At 33.2% G+C, this 23,561-nt stretch overlaps 1 protein-coding gene across 3 annotated transcripts; it reads right to left on the bottom strand.

Moving 5' to 3' along the window:
* Positions 1–1,924: 1,924 nt before the first annotated feature.
* On the bottom strand, positions 1,925–23,399 carry NME5 (NME/NM23 family member 5). Of its 3 annotated transcripts, none has more exons than XM_072956958.1 (6): positions 23,323–23,399; positions 22,733–22,905; positions 18,137–18,342; positions 17,377–17,477; positions 12,183–12,301; positions 1,925–2,135 (listed from the first exon to the last, which is right to left on the bottom strand). In XM_072956958.1, the coding sequence occupies exons 2-6, from the start codon at positions 22,859–22,861 to the stop codon at positions 2,052–2,054; spliced, it is 639 nt and encodes a 212-aa protein (XP_072813059.1). In that variant the 5' UTR covers positions 22,862–22,905; positions 23,323–23,399; the 3' UTR covers positions 1,925–2,051. The 3 variants fall into 3 exon arrangements, with proteins under 3 accessions (XP_072813059.1, XP_072813064.1, XP_072813062.1); XM_072956963.1 differs by having other exon boundaries at positions 12,209–12,301; XM_072956961.1 differs by having other exon boundaries at positions 2,019–2,135; positions 12,135–12,301.
* Positions 23,400–23,561: the final 162 nt, after the last annotated feature.

Here is a 23,561-nt window from a genome sequence, read left to right as displayed (position 1 = left end):
TTTCTTTTCATTCTTTTTTTTTTTTCTGTTCTGCAGTAGTAATTTTCACTAATCTGTCCTCTAGTTCACTGATCCATTCTTCTGCCTCATTTAGTCTATTCTTGGTTCCTTCTAGTGTGTTATTCATTTCAGTGATTTTATTCTTCAACTCTGTTTGGGTATTCTTTATATTTCCAACTCTTTGCTAAAAACTTCATTCTGTGCATCTATACTCTTGAGTTCTCTGAACATTTTCGCCATCATTACTTTAAACTCTTTCTCAGATAAATTGCCTATCTCCTCATCACTTTTCTTCTGGGATTTTATCTTGTGCCTTGGTTAGGAAGATATTCCTCTGCCACCTTAGTGTCTATCTTTCTATTTGTATTTTTAGGTGGGTTAGTTACATTTCTCAACCTTGGAGAAGTGGCCCTCTGTGGGAGACATCCTATGTGTCCCAGCAGTACACTCCTCTCTTGTCACTCAAGGGCTAGAGTCCAGCTGGTCCCAATGTAGAGTCTGGCCTGTGCTTGTGGATTCCTTCCACAGGCTTTGGGATCATTTTCTTATTTCCAGTATCTGTCCCCTGGTATATGAGGCTGGACTAGAGGCTTATGCAGGTTTCCTGGCAGAAGGAGTCAGTGTCTGCCCACTGATGGGTAAAGCTTGGTCCTAGACCTCTTGTGGTCCTAGGCCTAGTCTTGAGGCATCCGTGGCTCAGGAAGTCTGCTGATGGGTGGGGCTGTGTTCCCAACCAGTATATTTACTTGAGGCTTCCTAGCCCTTAAGCCTACAGGCTATTGGGTGGGGCTAGGTGTTGGTGCTAATGATCCAATCAAGATGTCAGCCTCTAGGAAAGGTCATGTAGATGAACACTCCCAGAATGCCCCCCAGCAGCTTATATGTCCCCTGGGTGAGGCGCAGCCATCCCCTACCTCCCCAGGAGACCCTCCAAAACCAGCAAGCAGGTCTGGCCCACGTTCCTTTGAAATCACTGCCTCTGCCCTTGGACCTGGCAAACCCAAGATTCTGTGTATACTTCCCAAAAGAATGAAGTCTCTGTTTCCCCCAGTCCCATGGGGCTCCTGGAGTTAAGCCCCACTGGCCTTCAAAACTAGATGTCCTGGGGTCTCCTTCTCATCCCAGTGCCAGAACCCTGGGCTGGGGAGCCTGATATGGGGCTCAGAAATCTCACTCCTGTGGGAGGGCCTCTGTGAATTAATTATTCTTTACTTTGTGGGTCGCCCACCCTGGGTGTATGGGGCCCGATAATATCACGAACACACCCCTCCTACCGTCCTGCTGTAGTTTCCTCTCTCTGTTTCCAGTTGAGGAAGATCTTTTTTGCTAGGTTCCAGTCTTTTATTGTTTCCAATGGTTGTTTAGCAGTCAGTTGTGGTTTTGCTTTTGTTACAAGGAGAGGCGAGCTCATGATCCTATGACTATACCATCTTGGCTGGAAATCATCCACAACTCACTCTTTTTAAAGAAAAAAGTAAAATAAAATGTAAACCTGTGCAAGTCTGGTTTTTAAACTGCATAGCATTTTTTTGTATAGTTAACATATTACCAAAAGTGTCTTTAGGTAGCCCTGTCCTGGTGGTATTTTCAATAGCTACTAACCTTGCCTGGTACATTATGGGGGTTGTAAATTGCCACAGAAATCTGAAGTAGATTCTTGTTGATGTACAGCAAAAATCAGTTATACATGGGGATGGCAGTTTTTTCATCTTCATTTGCCTCTCTGATGCATCTTATATGACTTAATTGTTATTCTCTTAAGTGAATGCCACTTTGTAATACCAAAAATAAAAAGTTGCGGTTGTTTTGATGACATTCTAAATCCTTCTAATATAATTTTCTTATTAGAAAAAAAAAATCACACCCTAAGCCTATATTTTACCTTAGATAATGTTACCTATTGTACAAAACAGTTATTTTAAAATTTATTTTTAAGAAATAATTTATTTTACATGTAGTTACTTAAACCCTTAGCAATTATTTTTTTCTTAAGTAGAAGCATGCCTTTCACAGTAAAATAGTTCATTATTTGTTCTTCAAGGAACTTTATTTTAATGAGGTTCTTCTGGAATTGGATGATGACAAAGTTTAGGTTTGTTGGGATTATTTTTCAGCAGCCAATCAGCTAGCCAAATCTATGGAAAAAAAGAAAGAAAAACCCTTAAGTTAATAAACATTTAAATATTTTCTACATTATATATCAATTTAAAACTTAAACAGTTTTCAAAATCACTTTAAGAATATTAAGAAAATAACCATTACAAATTGAAACACTAAGTATTACATTATGCAAGCTTGTCAAGTATACATTCAAATTGGAAAAGAAAGTAAAACTATGTCCATTTGCGGATGACATGATCCTATATACAGGAATACCTGATTTTATTGCTCTTTGAAGATTTTTTTTTTTTACAAATTGAATATTTGTGGCAACTCTGCATTGAGCAAGTTTATTAGCACCATTTTTCCAGCAGTATTTACTCACTTCATGTCTCCATGTCCTATTTGGTATTTCAAACTTCTTCATTATTATATTTTTATGGTGGTCTATGATCAGTGATCTTTGATGTTACCATTACCAAAAAATTACAACTTGCTGAAGGCTCAGATAATGGTTAGCATTTTTTAGCAATAAAGTATTTTAAAATTAAAGTATGTGTATTTTTTTGGACACAATGTAATTGCACACTTAATAAACTACAGTATAACATAAACATAGCTTATGGATATTGGGAACCAAAACATTCATGTGACTTGCTTTATTGCAGTATTTGCTTTATTGTGGTGATCTGAAACCTAACTCACAATATCTCCAAGGTATATCAGTATAGAAGAATCCATAAGAAAGCTACTAGAGCTAATAAATGCATATGGCAAAGTTGTAGGTTACAAGATCAATACACAATTAATGATTCAAAAATGAAATTAAGGAGCCACTTTCATTTATAATAGTCTTGAAAAAATATCTAGGAATAAATTTAACCAACCTGTGTACTGCACATAATAAAACACTACAGAAAGAAATTTAAAGACCTAAATAAATGGAAAGACATCCCATGTTCATGGATAGAAAGACTGAATATTGCTAAGATGTTAAGATGTCAATACTATTTATTCAAAGTGACCTGTAGATTCAACACAATCCCTATCAAATTTCCAACAGTATTTTTGTAGAAATGGAAAAGTTAATCCTCAAATTCATATGGCATTTCAAGGAGCTTCAGATAGACAAAACAATCATGAAAAAGAAAAAAAAAAGTTGGAGAATTTTCCAATTTTGTTCTTCCCAATGTCAAAATCTTCTATAAAGCTACAGTAATCAAAACAGTGTGGCATATGCAGAGACATACAGTCCAATGGGCCAAAAGTGAGAGCCCAGAAATAATCCTATACATATATGGCCAACTGACTTTTGACAATGACATCAAGTCCATTCAATGGAGGAAATACAGTCTCTTCAACAGATGGTAGTGGAAAACTGGAGTTCTACATGCAGAAGAATGAAGTTGGACCCTTATGTCACACCCTATGTAAAAATTAATTCAAAATGGATCAACAATCTAAATATAAGAGCTAAAACCATTAAAACTTTAGGAGAAAACATAGGAGTAAATCTTCATGGCCTTGAATTTGACAATGGATTCTTAGATATGACACCAAAAGCATTAGGCAACAAAAGAAAAAAAAGAAAAATTAATTTTATCAAAATTTCAAAATTTTCATACATCTTAAGGATATTAAGAAAGTGAAAGAACAACCTATAGAAAAGGTGCATATATTTGCAAATCATATGCCCGATAAGGGTTTAAAAACTACAACATATAAAGAATTCCTACAACTCAACAACATATACCAATTAAGAACATTCAAAAAAAATTTTTTTTTTGGCTGTGGGGAGGTAATTAGGCTTATTTACTTTTAGAGGAGGTACCGGGGATTGAACCCAGGACCTTGAGCATGCGAAGTGTGGGCTCTACTGCTTGAGTTACACTGTCCCCCAATAAATACCAATCAAAAATGGGCAAAGACGTCATTCAAAAATCCACAAATGACAAATGCTGGAGAGGCTGTGGAGAAAGGGGAACCCTCCTTCACTGCTGGTGGGAATGCAGTTTGGTGCAGCCACTATGGAAAACAGTGTGGAGATTCCTCAAAAGACTAGGAATAGACTTACCATATGACCCAGGAATCCCACTCCTGGGCTTGTATCCAGAAGGAACCCTACTTAAGGATGACACCTGCACCCCAATGTTCATAGCAGCACTATTTACAATAGCCAAAACATGGAAACAGCCTAAATGGCCATCAACAGGTGACTGGATAAAGAAGAGGTGGTATATTTATACAATGGAATACTACTCAGCCATAAAAACCGACAACATAATGCCATTTGCAGCAACATGGATGCTCCTGGAGAATGTCATTCTAAGTGAAGTAAGCCAGAAAGAAAGAAAAATGCCATATGAGATCGCTCATATGTGGAATCTAAAAAACAAAACCAAAAACAAAAAAAACAAACAAAAACAAAGCATAAATACAGGACAGAAATAGACTCATAGACATAGAATACAGACTTGTGGTTGCCAGGTGGGTGGAGGGTGGGAAGGGATAGACTGGGATTTCAAAATTGTAGAATAGATAAACAAGATAATACTGTATAGCACAGGGAAATATACACAAAATGTTATGATAACTCACAGAGAAAAAAATGTGACAATGAGTGTGTATATGTCCATGAATGACTGAAAAATTGTGCTGAACACTGGAATTTGACACAACATTGTAAAATGATTATAAATCAATAAAAAATGTTAAAAAAAAATGGGCAAAGAACTTAAATTTGAATAGGCATTTCTCCAAAGAAAATATACAAATGGTCAATAAGCACATGAAAAGGATTGTCATTAGGGAGATGCATACCAAAACCACAATGATAGGCCATTTCACATATACTAGGAGGGGTGGTTGGAAGGAAGCAAGCAAGGAAGGAAGGAAGGAAGGAAGAGAAAAAGAAAAAGTGTTAGCTGGGACATGGAGAAATTGAAACTCATACAGTGCTTTGTGGGTTCCTCAAAAAGCTAAATTTAGAATTAACATATGACCTAGAAAATCCACTCTTAGGTATATACCTCCAAAGAATTGAAAACAGGTACTCAAACACCAGTGTTCACTGCAACATTATGCACAATAGCCAGAAAGTAGAAAGAACCCAAGAATCCATCAACAGACAAATGGATAAATAAAATTTGATAATACACATATAATCCAATCTTATTCAATCAAAAAAGGAATGAAATTCTACACATGCTACTACCATGAGTGAACTTTGAAAAATTATGAAAAGTGACATAAACCAAACACAAAAGAACAAATATTATTATGATTCCAATATGAAATATCTAGAATAGGCAAATTCATGGAGACAAAAAGTAGACAAGAGGATGATACTAGGGGCTGGGTGAAGAAGGTAAGGGGACTTATTGCTTAATGGTTACAGTTGCAGTTTAGGGTGATGAAAAAGTTCTGGAAATAGGTAGTGATGATGGCTATACAACATTGTGATTATAATTGATGCCACCAAAATGCACACTTGAAAATGGTTAAAAATGGCAAAGTTTATCTTATTTATATTTACCACAAAATTTTTTTTAAAAACTGTTAAGTATATACAGAAGAGCTGAAAATAATATTAAAACAATTGTATATTGTGGTACTGCTATTAGAACTTACAGATCCATGTAACAGAATACATGCCCAGAAACCGAATTTAATAAGTAATAAGTGAGACTTCACAAATCAATGTACAAGGACAACAATTAAAAAAAAATCACTTTAGATCTTCATCTTGTGATATATACAAAAGTAAATTCCAGACACAAAGTTAAATATTAAAAAAAAAAAGTAGAAGAAAAACAAAAGTGAATATTCAGCAAAATTTTCAGTGAAATAGAACTTCCCAAACTTAGGTGGTAAGTAAAACTCACAATAAGAAAAAAAGTCAAAGTTTGACTTATTGAATATCATTTAAAAGGCAAAACTGAAAGTTAAACAAAAAGTAAAATATTTTTGCAGCAAATATGTTCAAAGGTTGATGTAACTAATATAAAAAGAATTCTTAACACCTATCCTTCTCAAACTATTCCAAAAAATTAAAGAGGAAAGAATGCTTCCAAACTCATTCTACCAATCCAGCATCACCCTAATACCAAAACCAGACAAAAACACTATCGATAAAGAAAATTACAGGGAAGTATCACTGATGAATCTAGACACAAAAATCTTCAATAAAATACTAGAAAACTGAATTGAACAATACATTAAAAGGGATGGTTCAATACCTGCAACTCAGTGTGACACAGCACATTAACAAACTGAAGAATAAAAATCATATGATCATCTCAATAGATGAAGAAAATCTTTTGTCGAAATTCAACAGCCATTCACAATAAAAATTCTCAACAAAGTGGATATAGAGGGAACATACTTCAACATAATAAAGGCCATATATGACAAGCCCACAGCTAACATCATACAAGAATGTCCACTTTTAGCTCAGCCAGAATTCCAAACATAGAAAGAAAATAAGATTCAATATTCTTTGCATAAGTAGGGAAGATTTTTTTTACAAATAAAAGCACATCATGTATTAAAAAAAATGCCACTTTTATTCAGTATAGTATTAAAATTCCTAGCCACAGCAGTCAAGAAAAAGAAGTAAAGGGAATTCAAAAGAATTAAAACTCTCACTGTTTGAAGATGACATGACACTATACAGAGAAAATCCTAAAACCACCACCATAAAACTATAAAGAACGGATAAAGGAATTCAATGAAGGTGCAAAATACAAACACAGGTGCAAATTTAATACAGAAATCTGTTGCGTTTCCATATACTAACAATGTACAAGCAAAAAGAGAAGTTAAGAAACCAATCCCACTTACAATTACATCAAAAAGAATAAAATACCTATAAATAAATCTAACTAAGGAGATTTAAAAGACTTGGGGTCAGGGGGACGGTATAGCATGGGGGAGGGTATAGCTCAGTGGTAGAGTGTATGCCTAGCATATATGAGGTCCTGGGTTCAATCTCCAGTACCTCCATTAAAAAAATTAAAATAAATAAATAAGTAAATAAACAAACAAACAAACCTAATTACCTACCCCCCAGAACAAAACAAAAATAAATAAAAGATCTGTACTCAGACAACTATAATACGTTGATGAATGAAATTGTAGACACAAATGGAAAGATAACTTTGTTCATGGAATAGAATAATTAACATTGTTAAAATGATCGTACTACCCAAGACAAATTAACAGAGTCAATGCAATCCCTATCAAAATACCCATGGCATTTTTCACAGAACTAGAACAAATCCCAAGATTTGTATGGAAACACAAAAGACCTTGATTAGCCAAAACAATCTTGAGAAAGAAGAAGAGAGCTGGAGGTATCACACTCCCTGATTTCAAAGTATACTACAAAACTACAGTAATCAAAACAGTATGGTACTGGCACAAAAACAGACACATAGATCAACGGAACAGGACAGAGAGTCTAGAAATAAATCCATGCACTTATGCTCAATTAATATACAACAGAGAGGCAAGAATATATAATGGAGAAAAAAACAGTCTCTTCACTAAGTGGTGCCGGGAAAATTGGACAGCTACAGGCAAAAGAATTAAATTAGAACATTCTCTAACATCATATACAAAAATAAACTTTAAATGGATTAAAGACCTAAATGTAAGACCGGATTACTCTAAAACTCCTAGAGGAAAACATAGGCAGAACACCCTTTGACATAAATCATGGCACTATTTTTTTTCAAACTAGCTCCTAGAGTAATGGAAATAAAAGCAAAAACAAATAAATGGGACCTAATTAAACTTGAGGAGAAAATACTTGCAAATGCTGCAACCAACAGGGACTAATTCATAAAATATACAAACAGCTCATACAGCTTAATATAAAAAAACAAGCAACCCAATAAAAAATGGACAGAAGACCTAAACTGACATTTCTTCAAAGAAGATATCTAGATGGCCAACAGGCACATGAGAAGATACTCAACATCACTAATTATTAGAGAAATGCAAATCAAAACTACAGTGACATATCACCTCACACCAGTCAGAATGTCCATCAGTTAAAAAATCTGCAAATAATAAATGCTGGAGAGGGTGTGGAGAAAAGAGAACCCTCCTACACTGTTGGTGGGAATATAAATTGGTACAGCCACTATGAAGGACAGTATGGAGGTTACTTAAAAAACCAAAAACAGACTTACCATATTACCCAGCAATCCCACTCCTGGACATATATCCAAAGGGAACTCTAATTTGAAAAGATATACGCACCTCAATGTTCATAGCAGTACTATTTACAATAGCCAAGACATGGAAGTAACCTAAATGTCCATCAATAGATGACTAGATAAAAAAGTTGTAGTAAATATACATATATATACATATATGTGTAGTAAATACACACACATATATATATATATACACACACACACATACATACATATACACATACAAACACACACATACATATACACATACATACATATATACATATACATATAATGGAATACTACTCAGCCATCAAAAAGAATAAAATAATGCCATTAGTGGCAACATGGGTAGACCTGGAGATCATCATTCTAAGTGAAGTAAGCTGGAAATAGAAATACCTTATGATATCACTTATATGTGGAATCTTAAAAAAAAAAGACAAAAATGAACTTATTTATAAAACAGAAACAAACTCACAGATGCAGAAAACAAACTTATGGTTACTGGGGGTAAAGGAGATGAGAAGGGATAAATTGGGAGTTTAAGATTTGCAGATACTAACTACTATATACAAAATAGATAAACAACAAGTTTCTTCTATATAGCACAGGGAACCATAGTCAATATCTTGTAGTAACCTATAACGAAAAAGAATATGAAAAGGAATATATGTATGTATGTGAATGACTGAAACATTATGGCGTATACCAGAACTTGGCACACTGTAAACTGACTACTTCAACTAAAAAAAAAGGAAAAATTTACAAAAATTAAAAAGCAGGGAAAAAAGATCACACACACACACACACACACACACACACACACACACGAATATTACTCAGCCGTAAAAAAGAGAACGAAATAATGACATGTGCAGCAACATAGATGGACCTAGAAATTATCATATTAAGTGAAGTAAGTCAGAGAAAGACAAACATCATATGATATCACTAATATGTGGAATCTTAAAAAAGATACAAATTTTATTCATAAACCAGAAAGAGACTCACAGACATAGAAAACCAACAACAGTTACCCAATGAGAAGGAGAAGGGGAGGATAAATTAGGAGTTTGGGATTAACAGATACACACTACTATATATAAAATAGATAAAAAACAAGGGCCTACTGTATAGCAGAGGGATATATTCAATTTCTTATAATAAGCTATAATGGAAAAGAATCTGAAAATAAGTGTGTATGTGTGTATAACTGAATTGCTTTGCTGTACACCTGAAACTAACATTGTAAATCAACTACACTACAATAAAAAAATTTTTAAATAAAATTTTAAAAATTAGCAAAGAAAAAACTAAAATAAAATGTGCAATTTTGTTTGTGATGCTATTTAACAATTTATAATATATATTAAGTAAATAAGGTAAAAAGTGTCAAACAGTATGTTTAGTAGCTAGCATTCTTATGTGTATGTGTTTTTAAGTACCCATAAATATATATGCTTATATATATATAGATTTTCTCTGAAAAGATATACTACAGGCTGGTAACAGTGATCGAGTCCAAGGAGTACAACTGAGTGACTAAAGAACGGGAATGGAACACAACATTGTAAACTGACTATAAGTCAATTAAAAAAAAAAAACTACTACACTAACAACAACAACAAAAAAAACAGGAATGGAAAGGAGAGTTACTTTTCGCTGTCTTTCCTTTTCTAACTTTAACATTTTTACCATATTAAAACATAACTTATTCAAAAAAGTTAAACAGTTAAAAAATAAAGTTCTTTAAGGGACAATTTTTTAAAATTTCATGTTATGAATTATAATTTGAGACTCTGACCTCTTTCCAAATGAAATAATCTCAATGTGTGAAAAGCTTTATACTCAAAGATGTTTATTACTACACTAGTGTACAGCATGGATGGACTGGAGGGCATTATGCTGAGTGAAACAAGTCAGACAGAGAAAGATAAATACTGTAAGATATCACTTACATGTGGAATCTAAAATAATACAACAAATTAGTGAATATGACAACAACAACAAAAAAAAACAGATACAGATGTAGAGGAGAAACTAGTGGTTGCCACCGGGGAGAGGGAAGGGGCAAGATGGCGGTGGAGGATTGAGAGGTACAAACTATCAGGTATAAAAATAAGCTACAAGGATGTATTGTACAACATGGGGAATATAGCCAATATATTGTAATAATTATAAATGGAGTATAACCTTTAAAAATTATGAGTCACTATATTGTATACCTGTAACATGTAATATTGACTATACATCAACTATTTTTCAACTTAAAAATATGATATTGTAAAATATATATATAAATAAAGTTTAAAGTTTTAGAAAAGGTGTTTATTAGTACAGTATTTATAATAGCAAACAACTCAAACAGCAAAAGAATGGTAAAGGTAATAAAAGAAATATCATGTGACTATTAAAATAATCTCTATAAAACATGTATTTAAATACAGCAATATTTATGGGATATGTGTTTATATACAGTCATATAAAAAAATTAAACCTGAGCACAGAAGAAAACAGGACTGGATTAGTTTCATTAGGCTAAAAAACCCCCCCAAAACATCAATAGCAGCAATTAATGTTTGAGCACTTATGTGCCAGGCACTTTGACTAAGAATTTTACATGCATTTACATGTTTAATCCCAACAATATCCTTACTAAGTAGGTAGGTACTAATACATCTATATTTTACTGATGAGAATAAACAGACTCAGAGAGAGGTTAGGTGTCTGGAGTCAGAGGTGAATCCAGGCAAGATGACTTGAGAGACCATGTTTAGGAAATGGAACCAGGGTATTTCTTTTCTTCACATTTTCCAGTTGCTTCAGCTTTTTTACTAAATAAAAATGTATTATTTTCACTATGAAAAAGAGTTATTAAAGAAACAATTGGAGGTGGAAGGGTATATAGCTCAGTGGTAGAATGCATGCTTAAGATGCACAAAGTCCTGGGTACAGTCCTCAGTACCTTCATTAAAAAAATACAAAAACAAAAACAAAAAAACAAACAAACAAAAGAAACAATCCACCAACATTTTTCTTTTTGTTCAAAGTGATAATGCTAGTAGGAAAGATTTTATCTTTTGTCTTCCAGAGTATTTTGAGAATGGTTACAAAGGCTAAAGATACAATTTTGGTAGGGCTGAAATTAAAATAACCTTCCCTGATTATTTCTGAGATTCTTCAAATGGGTGGGAATATCTGGAAAGATGGACCCAGACTGACATTTGGCCTAGGATTATTATCCCTCATACTCAATCATTCTTCCACCTGACTGAGCAATGTTGAAGCATCTAGGGATGTGAATAAATTTAAGTTTTCTACTGAAAAAATTTAGACATCATGAGAAACAAAAATATTGAACAAAATTCAATATATATCTAATTTTATTATTTTATCATTTGATTATATAAATTATACACAAAAACAATGCTCAGCAATTGAAGGATGTAATAATTGAAAATGTCCTTAGAAAAATGCTTTTTAAGAGTTAAAACACAGCAAGAAAATAAGTATAGTTAACCCTTGAGCAACACAGGTTTGAACTGTGGGGGTCCATTTTCACATGGATTTTATTCAGTAGTAAATACTACAGTACCATACAACTCACAATTGGTTGAACCAGATGCAGAATCACAGATATGGAGGAACTAAGGATATAAGGGCCTATGATTTTTGACTGTACAGAAGGTTGGTGTTCCTAACCCCCATGCTTACTCAAGGGTCAAGTATAATCAAACGTTACATAAGAAAGTATCTAAAATATATAAAAAATAGTTTTTAAAAACAACTCTTAATACTTGTACTGTTTCAAAAAATACAGTATTTTACCTGTGAAAACTATCAACATTCTTTAGTACAAATAAAAATATTTCTTACAAAAGGATCTGCTGGTTTTTGCTTACAAAGCTCTGTGAGTCCTTTAAGAAGAGTTGGTGTTACATACAAATTTAAATAGTCCTTAGCAGCTTGTCCAACTGGAATGGGCTCAACAATCACTGCAAATACAAATGTATTCCCATTAAAGCTAACATAATGATGAAATATTACACAGTCACTATAAAGGCCACATTCAAAGAACTTTTAATGGCATGAGAAATACTTAGTTATTTTTTAAAAAAGAAAACAGAACTAGATACATAGCATAATAGTTTGTTCAAAAACATACAAGCACACATATACAGAGAAATAATAAGACTTGTAAGACTGGCAAGAAACATATCAAAATGCTAATAGTGATCAGTATAAGATTCTGATTATGTTTTCAACAATATCCATTTCTGCATTTCCATTTCTGTGTTTTTTACAGTAAACAGTATAATGGACAATGTTATGCAAAAGAAAAATATAAAGAACATGTATAATCTGGATTAAAATAATACAGCAATTAATTCCATACAGCCTATTTCTATCTGTACAGTATGTATTAATATTCCTGCTCTTATTTTGCAGGCTTTTAAACAAATTATGTAAGATTTAGGGAAATTTTAGTCTTTTCAGCCTTGTCTGAACACTACATAGGTGAACCAGACTTGCAGTACAACAAAGAATATTTCTACTAGAAAGAAATGTGTAAGTTTTCATTGGTCTTTTGAGATTAATCCCCATCAATGTGCTACTTATGATAAAGATGAGAAAGTGAAGCTAGCAGTCTCATGTGCTCAGAACTAAATCCTTATTGGCCCAAGGGAAAGGAGACTGGGAGGATAGATTTCTGTATGACTACATATGTATGTGTCTAGGCTCAGTCTCAGTGACACAAGGAGTAACAATGGGAGTCATTTGCCATAATGCGAGGAAAAGCTGGAGGAAGTCCCATAGATCTTGGGTAACAGGTTTCTTTCCTTTTAGTCTGGTTGTAGCACCCTTCATTACACTGATCACTGATCACTGTATAATTTTGCTTTATTTTGATTATATAAATACTTCTGTCATCTGTCTCTTCTACTTTGTAAATTCCATGTTAAGACCATTTTTTTGAAAGTTCACTGTTCCCAGGTCCTTTGTAGTATTTAAAAAACGAAAATCTATGTCACTCTCATCTTTAAAATGCTTAATTGGTTCCTCATTGCACTTACAAGCAAGACAGAACTCCATAAAAAGGGCCAAAGGTCATACCATGTGACCTCGATATACCTCTCCAACATCATCTTAGTGTGTCTTCTCCTAGATCTTTCAGTTTATAGAATATGCTACATTCTTTCCTACTCATGACTTTAGCACTTGCTATTCCTTCTGCTAAAATGCTCTTTTCTTTCTCTGGTTAACCACTACTTATACCTTGGATCTCAGCTAAAATGTCAGTTCCTCAGTCAGGGGCTGTCTTACAGTGTCTCATGATACCCTCTAATTGGCTCTTATAGCACTTACCACACAATAACTATGCAACTGTTTTATGCAATTATTTAGATAACTATTGTTTAATGGATATCTTTCAAACACTAGACTATAAACTCCATGACAGCAGAAACATGATTTACTTTTTATAATTTTATTTTTTAAGTTTTATTAAGGTCTAATTCACTTATAAAATTATCCCACTGTAGCACACAACTGACTTTTAACAAATTTATAATTATGTGATCATCACCATGATCCAGTTTCAGAAAACTTCCATCACCCTCAAAATGTTTCCTTGTACTCATTTGCAATTCCCCACTACTGCTCCTACTCTATCTAGCTCTTGGCAACCACTGAACTGTTTCTAAAAATTTGTCTTTCCTAGACATTTCAGATAAATGGATCATATAATATGTGGTCTTCTGTGCCTGGATTATTCTACCTAGAATAATGTTTTGAGGTCCATGCATGTTATAGCATGTTTGTTCCTTTTAATTGCTGAGTAGTATTCCACTGTATGGCTATATGGCTATACTAAATTTTGTTTAGCCACTGATGAATAGATGGTTTGTTGTTTCCAGTTTGGGGCTATATTAAATAATGTTGTTATGAATATTCACATGTGTCTTTAAGTAGATTTGTGTTTTCATTTCTCTTGAGTGGGTAGATTCTGCTAGTAGTGGAACTGCTAGCAGAGTTATACATTACATGTATGTTTTAACATTTTAAGAGATAACCAAACTGTTTTTCAAAGTGGCTGTCACATTTTACAATAACATATGAGGATTCTAGTATCTCTTATCTTTGCCACTCATCATAATCATTCCAGTGGGTAAGCAGTGGTATCTCATTGTGGTTTCAATTTGCATTTCCCCATTGATTAATTATGCTGAGCACTTTTTCATGTGATTATTAGCCATTCATCTTTTGTGAATTCAAATCTTCTGCTCAGTTTATAATCTGGCTGTCTTATTACTGAGTTATGAAAGTTCTTTATATATTCTGGATACAAGTCCTTTATCTGATATATGATTTGCAAATATTTTCTCCCAGTCTGTGGTTTATCTTTTCATACTGTTAATGATGATTTTTGAAGAAGAAAAGCTTTGAATTTTTTTTGAAAAGCTTTCAATTTTGATGTAGCCCAATTTTTAATATTTTCTTTTAAGATCATGCTTTTGCTGTCATATGTAAGAACTCTTTGTCCAACTCAAGGTCATGAAGATTTTCTCCTGTGTTTTCTTCTAGATATTTTTAGCTCTTATGTTTAGGTCTATGATCCATGTTGAATTAAATTTTGTGTGCAGTGTGAAACAAAGCTTTAAGTTGCTTTTTTGTTAGTTTGTTTTTGCATGTGGATATACAGTTGTCCTCCACACCACTTCTTGAAGAGACCATGCTTTCCCCATCAAATTGTCTAGGTACTTCTGTCAAAAATCAATTAGCCATAATGTAGGGATTTATTTCCAGAGCCTCAGTTATGCTTCACTGATCTTTACGTCTATCCTTATGTCAGTACCATTCTGTCTTAAATATCATGGTTTCATAACAGGTTTTGAAATCAAATTAGTGGAAGTTCTCCAACTTTGTTCTTCATTTCAATACTGTTTTGGCTCTTCTAGATCCTTTACAATTCCATATAAATTTTAGAATCAGCTTGATAATTTCTACATAAAAGCATGCATGTACTTTGATAGGGATTACATTAAATTTATTGATCAATTTGGAGAGAATTGCCATCTTGAAAATAATGATTCTTCTGATCCCAGGAACATGGGATGTCTATTTACTTAAATATTCTATAATTTCTCTCAGCAATGTTTTATGCTTTTCAGTACATAAGAATTGTACCTCTTTTCTTATATTTATTCCTAAGTATTTTATTATTTTTGATGCTACTGTGAATAAAACTGTTTCCTTAACTTCATTTTTGGATTGTTTGTTTCTACCTTGTCTATTTTGGCTGACCATTTATTATTTTTCTCTAGCAATTAGGGCTGGATAAATAAATGAGAAAATATAAAGTGTTTTCATGTTTCTTACAGATAAATTTTCACTGCAATTTTTACAGGTTTTTCATAACATAATTTATACACTGAATTGTATATTTATTTTTATAGACTTTTAAAATATGATCACCTTGAGAGAACAGGGGCATCTTCTTGTTTATCTTTGTATTTCTGGCACAAACTAGGTAATTCAATAAATTTGTTGAATGCGTAGAATATAGCAAAGCTTTAAATTAGCCATCCCAATTAAAAGGGAAAGGGAAGAGCACTAGTTTTTTTAAGGATTAGGAACATGTCTTTAAATATCTTTATAACTTGCTTTTGTGACCCATCATATACAGTTTTGCACATAGTTTCTGACTGACTGCCAAGCAAGAGGGAGCTCACATCACAAGCTGAGAACTTACTCCAAAGAACTTCACATTCCAACAGCAAAAGAACTGCAATGTGGTAGGTAATTAATCATTTATATTTATCCTACAGCTGCTGCTTATCAAATATCTAACTATATCTAGAGGATTAATTGATAGGTAAGATCATAGGCAATCTAAAATAACAGTTTAGGGATAGAACTTTATGAGTAAGAAGAGCTTCCAAATATATGTTCTATGTAAGATAAATGAGTTTTTAATTCTATTTTAGTTAAAAGCTAAGGAGGAAAAATCTAATTCACTAGTAGTACTTAATCTAAAGATCTACCACATTAAAAAGACATCTCATGTTTGAGATTTGCCTTAAAATAATATGAAAGCAGGAGAAGTAGGAGTAAGGGTTATAGACGAAATAAGAGAGTAACCAAAATTGTTGAAGGTAGGTGATGAGTTATTAGGGGTTTACTTCTCTATTCTGTCTACTTGTGTGTAGATTTTTCACAATAAACTGCTCCAAAGAAAAAGATATCTTAATGGAATGGATATGACAGAAATTAGATCAGTAAGAATAAAATATGTAGTAAGCAAATCCTTTTGTATACAAATATCTATAAAACAGTTTTTGTCTGTTTGTTCAAAAATCTCCAAGACAATTTTCAGTTTTCTGTGAATAAATCTTCAGCAAAGAATACTGAGGAACAGATCTAAATTATTTAAGAGAAAAATAACATGCTAAAAAAAATTCAAAATGGTCCAGTGCTTTGAATTTTTTTCTTTATAATGAAAATCACCAATTTTTTTCTGCTCTAAAAATATTACTGAAAACAAACTAAAAACTTCAAGCTGTTCCTCATTATGCACACTTCTAAAAGGTTTAAAACTTCCATAACAGGATGGTAACAAAAAAAGGGCCTAAGAACTATTAATTTCATAACTGCATGAGTACTTGTTAGACAAATGGTAAACTGTTAAGAGAAAATGGCAAAGCAATCATAATTTCCAAAGAAGATTCTTTTTTCATGTGTAACAAAATCTGACTGATGCATTTAGGGATAACTAAAAGGAATTACAACACAGAAAAAGAAAAACCCTAGATATGTCTAGTCCAAGAGAAAAGAAAGAAAAAAGTAAACTCTTCTCAAAAGATTCCCTAAAGGGCACAATTTAGTTCTGAGAAAAATGTTGAGCTTTCTATTCTTGGTTTCAAGCTGTTAAGTAACTACAACTTGAAAACATGACAATATACTGGAGAAAAACCCTTTTATCTTCATTCCCAGCTACATCTCCAAAATAAAATTAAAAAAAAAAAACAATAAGGAGATGCAACTGACTAATTACTCATCTGTAACTCACCTGCAGGAAACATGAATCGAATTTCTCTTTCTGCTGCAGCAAAATCATTACTCCCATGAAGTGCATTCCTTAGTTCATCTGTGCCATAAATTGCCCTTAGACTAAAGACAAATTAGAGATGATGAGCATCCTACTGACATTCTTTCCTTACTATTTACACATGCATTCTACTTAGGAATTTTACAGAAGCACTGCCACTTCTTGTATTTTTTACTCTCACAGGTTTTAATCTACTTTGAAATTAAGCATAACTCTAGATGAGGGTCAAATATACTTAAATCTGCAGGAAGAATACACTGTGGATGAAAAAGAGGTGTTGTTTTGTGAGAAGTTAAAAAGCAATGCATTTTCAAAAGTGCAAGAACTTAATGACTTCTGGTTTCCCAACATTAATGATAATGGTGAAAATCTGAATTTCTGGTCCTATTTACCAATATTCTGTAAAATACCATACCAATTTTTCCATGACAAATCCCACATCAGTGGCAGGTTAATTTAAGGATGAGAGAAAAATAAGACTCACCAACCATAAGTCAAAATTTTCTGAGAACTTTTGAGGTATTTGATATTAAAATAGACATTAAAGTAGTTAAAATATAAAGTGGATCTCCTCCACCAGCCCCCTCCAAGCTCCCCCAAAATCAGATAATTTAGGAAAACTTTCAAATGAAAGGAAATTTCTATTACAATGAGATCCTCCTCCTCCCCCCACCCCACCATTTTCATAGTTGTATTCCATTTTTTCCCATAGGAAAGTTACCTGTCTGGATGTGTCTCCTTAGCTACTAAGCTATTACTTGGTCCCAAAAGTTCTTTCCAATAAGAGATGGCTTTATGTCTAGCTAATATCATGGCAACAAGTGGTCCAGAACTCATGTAAGCTGTTAAATTGGGGAAAAACATTTTCCCATACTGTTCCACATAAAAGTTACTACAGTGCTCAGGGCTGAGATGAAGTTTTCTTCTCTATAAGAGAAAGTCAACAAAGACATTTAAAATGACAGTTCAAGAATACCTCATTAAGTTATTAATAATTTGAAATCAGCACCGATTTGATTACAAATTTGAGATTTATTTTTGTCTTAGGAGCAAAGGGCAAGACAAGATTAAATTAATGTAGGCTGTAAATAAGAGTTATTTAACCTACTTAAGTAAAATTATGCTGGTTTCGCAGCCTCCTTCAACAAATGGTTTGTTAATGGCAAATTAAGTATATCCCCTTATTAAAGTAAAAACACTCTAGTTATCAATATTTTGTTAATATATACTTGTATACACTATGGTAATAAAGTTGGACTTTAGAATATTCCAAATTCATCTTTCCCTGTCTATTTGTGATATTTTCCTATTCATTGTGAAATTTTCCTGCATTATTTTAGAGAGCTGCTCTCATGGAACTTAGAAATAGTATGTAGTATAATGATGCAGTAAACAAGTTTTTCACTTGGACATGAAAGTTGTATATTCTTTTATTCTGGTTCTGCCATAAATATGTTGATTCACTATGATCTTAAGAATAATTAGTTGGCATTAAGTTTCTTAATTTGAAAGAATATGAAATGTTTGGGACAAATTAATGTTATTTTCTTCACAAAAGACTATATAAATGAATCATTAAATTAAAAATATCATAGTCAGTCATTCTTCCAATCAGAAAGCATCATGCTTTCCCTAAAAGCAACTATTTGAGTGCATTTAAAAAATCATTCCATTATTATTGTTTTTTAATTCCACTAAAAGTAGATCATGAGGGCAAGGGCTCAAAATATAATAGAGGGATTCAAAGTTGACATCAAGGAAGACTTCTGGCTGGAGTAAGGATGATGAGACATGGAGATAAGTTTCTAGGTGTAAGATAAAAGTCTCCAAGATTAAGGGAGCTATCCATCTTTCTAAAGAGGGTTAGATTTTACTGAGAGTACAATGCAAATTATACCAAGTGATCTACCTCTTAAAGCCCCTCCCAAAACTATCATGTGTCCACAGATTTCAGAAATGATCAAATTGCTTGCTTTGCAGCGAGGGATCTAAATTGCCCAGAGCAAGAAACTTGGAAAGATGCTTACCTAAGTGGGTCAGTACCGTTATGAACAGGCTCTGCTGGACAAACATAAAATTCTCACCAATCAAGAACCAGTTACTATCAAAAAAGGTGCCGACATCTGTTCTCACATTAAAATTCATATAGTCAAGAAATAGAAGAAATTTGAAAAGTTATAGTAGAATATGATTTAGTATAACCCTTGATTTTATTATTTAAAATTTAGGCATGCCAGTATTTGTGATTCTAATGCATATTGGTTTGAGGTTTTTTGTTGCTAGGTTAAAAAATAAAAATCTCATCTGTTGCATTGTAAGCCCTCATCTGCCACATACCCCTTAACAAGCAGGGGTAGTTATCTTCTGCAGGTATGCTAGCTAATGTAGCATAATTTTGAAAAAAAAAAGGGCTCATCTTAAACTAAAGTTGATACTGAATTAATGATTGCATTAATTGCTTTAAAATTAGCTCAGATAAATATTTTGGAATTTAGATTAATATTTTCACAAAGAGGAGGAGTGATATTAAATAATATCAGCAAAGGAACCAAACCATTTGTTTGTAACACGGGAAAGACTGCCACCTACTGAAAGAATATATCATTTTTCAGACGGTTTTCTCCTAAATGGAACAAGAAAGCCTCAAGGTTAGTGAACTCCCAACTACAATAGAGCCTATTTTAAAAGCATACAATACAAAGGACAGATACGATTCACTTATATGAGATATATGGAATAGTCAAAGTTACGGAGACAGAAAGTAGAATAGTGGTTACCAAGAGCTGGAGAGAAGGAAAAACAGGGAGTTAGTGCTTAATGGGTACAGAGTTTCAGTTTGAGATAATGAAAAAGTTCTAGAGATGGATAGTGGTGATGGCTGCACTACAGTATGAACGTACTTAATGCTGCTGAACTACACACTTAAAAATGGTTAAAATGGTAAATTTTATGTTGTGTATATTTTATCACAATTAAACCAAGGCATTTTTTGGTTTGGAATTTGTTGCTAACTAGGGAAAGTACTAATATTAGCACTCAGTATAAGTATTTAATATATTTAATAATATTTAATATATTTATTAATATTTAATACATTTAATAATACTTAATATATTTAATTATATTTAATAATTTAATTATATTTAACTTATAATCATTAGCTGCCTGATTATTAACTTTCACTAATCCTTTTAAAAATATGAACTTTTTTAAAAAATGGGATAACTATCTTATTTGTTTACTTCTTTAATTGTTTGGTACTATACTTACAGGGTTAAAAAGTTCAAAGCAATATAAAAAGGTATACACTGAAAAATCTCTTTTTCATTTCCGTCCTAACCTACGATTTTTCCTTGCCTTCAATATGTAATTATTTTTTAATGTTTATCTCCAGTGCTTCATTTTGCAAATACTGGCAAACATGAATATGTATTATTTTTCTCTATCACAAAAAGTTGCCACACATCGTTCTGCATCTTGCTTTTTTCCGTAACAGCACACAGAGAGGTTACCCACTGTTCTTTTTATAATTAGTTGCATAGTATTCAATTTGGTGGATTCACCAGTGTTACTTTAACCAGTCTTCTAATGCTGGGTTGTTTTCAATCTTTTGCTTGTAAATAAACAATACTGCAAAAAATAACCTGTATATATGTCACTTCATATTAATACATGGGTTATAGTAGGGATTCCCAAAGCAGTATGGCTGGGTCAAATGGTAAAAGCATCTGTAATATTGATATCTGCCAGATTCCCATCCATAAGGGTTGTGATTTACTTTTATATTCTTACCAGATGGTACCTTAGTGCCATTTAAAAATTTTTTTTCCTGCTTAGAGATGGAGAATCTTTTCCTATGTTTAAGAAGCATTTGTTTTTCTTCTTCTGTGACCATCCACATGTACTGCCCATTTTCAACTGAATTTTTATCCTTTTCTAGGAGCTTTCTATATATTCGGGAGATTAGACTTTGTGATATGAATTGCAAACCTTTTTTCCAAGTGTGTCATTTGTGTTTTGACTTTGCTTATTAGGCCATGCAGAAGTTTTTTATGTTTATAATTTTATCAATCTTTTCTTTTATGGTACCTAGTCTTTAAGTCACAGTAAAAAGGCTATCCCATTCCAAGAATAAAAAGAAATTCAGCCTTCTTTTCTTCTAGAATCTGTATGGTTTAGTTTTTTAATATTTAAATCTCAGATCCATTTGGAATTTATCCCGGTATATACAGTATAATACTTGAATCCAACCTTTATAAAAAATGGCTACACACTTTTCCTAACATTTATTAAAAAGTTCATATTTACCTGAGCCTTTTAATTATATTAAATATTTCCTTAAACTTTTTTGCATTACTATTCCCTTACACTTTCTAGTACCATCTCTACCCTCAGTCTCTACCTATCCTTCCTAAGTTTATCTGAAATCCCATGTCTTTCCTGAAGATTGAAACTTTCTTTTTTTATTTTTTAAGATAGTGACTAAATAGGCGATGACACTGTATAAATATAAGGGAACAAAAAACTGTAATTTCAAATAAAGATGGTACTAAGAAATAAGATTAAAAATACTCTATTCTATTTTATAATCTTTAATAATACTCTTTTTACATTCATTTTCAAAACTACTAACTGCAGAACAAGTATAAGGCTTAAAACATCAAACGTTCATAAGCAGCTGGAAAAAAATTACCAGCAGTCTAAAAATCCATTAATAGAAGACAAGGTAAATAAATTGTGGTTCACCTGCAAAGGGGAGTATTACACAGAAATTAAGAAGAATGAGATAGATTCAGATGTAGTGATTTGGAATGTTACTGGAGAGACTTTGTAAAGGGGATTAAGGGAGGAGGATTATCCTACTTTATGCGGGGTGGGGGGAATGTTTGTAAATGCATAAAAAAATCCTGGAACAACAGAAAGTGTTAAGTGGCTGCCTCTGTCTGGAGACTAGGACTTGAACTGGGAGAGGAGAGATGGAAGAAAAAGAAATTTCATTTCTCATGTTATATCCTTTTGAAGTGTAAAAAAATCTTTTAAAAATCATCACATATAACTTTAATACTTAGAATACACCTAAATTTAATGCTAAATACTAAGGCTCTAAATGGGCTAACACATTTACATAAGTATTTTAAAAAGGTAAAGCAAAAAGCAATCTAAAATAACAGTTTAGGGATATAACCCTATGAGTAAGAAGAGATTCCAAATATATATTCTACTTAAGATAAAGTAAGTTTTAATTCCTATTTTAGGCGGAGGAAAAGCCTTAATTCATTAGAGAGAAAAAAACATAATCATCCTTCCCAGAAGTTACCTGAACAATGGTGAATCCAGATCTGAGAATAATGTCTTGTATCTCCTCCTCTTTGTCAGCAATATCTGGTTTGATAATGGCCAGAGTTTTTTCTACATAGATCTGAGGTGGGAGCATTGATAGCTCCATTCTGGCTTTTCAGAGGACAATTTAAGATTCTTGACAGGTATCAACTGTAATGACATGCATCCCCCACCCCAAATTGAATGTAATTGTGACTAAACAGCATTATCAGGAGCTTGACTTTATTAATATATAAAGTTGAAAACTGTCATATCTTTTCCTACAAGTAGTGTCTCAATTTTAGCACGATTTCTACTCTGCGTCTAAGTTGTGCGGGTGTTTTCCTAAACGTTTTCATTAAGGTGGAGAGGCCAAGGGAAATTCAAAAGCCCACGACCCTGTGGGCACAGGAGAGCAGGCTGGCAACTCTGCATCACTCAAGCGGCAGCAGGTGAGGGGCCCGCCCCTCCAGGGACAACTACGCATAAGGTCAGGCCCGACTGGAAAGCAGAATCCCTAGGTCCCCTGAGCCTCTGCAGGCTGCACCTCGTATTGCTTCAGAGCCCGACCCTCATCTGAGCACTTACCTTAGCCCTGGCTCCTCCTGTGTCACCACAGCTTGTTGCTAGGAGACCTGAAACTCAACTTAGGAACGGTGGCTGCAGAGGGCCAATCCTACCAGAGCGCTTCACAGCCTGCAGCCAGTTTTTCTGTTTTTTGGGTTTTTTTTTTAAGACCAAGAAAGGGAACCAGCCACAGACATTTTTATTCCCCTTGCGTATATTAAAGCAGTAGACGTTTTCTAACATCTTACTCATAATTTATC

Source organism: Vicugna pacos, chromosome 3 (assembly GCF_048564905.1).
Source record: "Vicugna pacos chromosome 3, VicPac4, whole genome shotgun sequence".
In the NCBI taxonomy this organism is placed as follows: Eukaryota; Metazoa; Chordata; class Mammalia; order Artiodactyla; family Camelidae; genus Vicugna; species Vicugna pacos.
This window is presented reverse-complemented; position numbering and strand designations above follow the sequence as displayed.

Bases quoted from the DNA above. Each gene is read 5' to 3' on its own strand.
- NME5 (XM_072956958.1), bottom strand. From the start codon at position 22,861: ATGGAGCTATCAATGCTCCCACCTCAGATCTATGTAGAAAAAACTCTG. The intron at 17,478-18,136 runs GTAACTTTCCTA...ATTTGTCTTTAG, and splicing joins AAGGAGACACATCCAGACAG to TCTAAGGGCAATTTATGGCA. The intron at 2,136-12,182 runs GTAAGAAATATT...TTTTTTCCATAG, and splicing joins AAAAACCAGCAGATCCTTTT to ATTTGGCTAGCTGATTGGCT.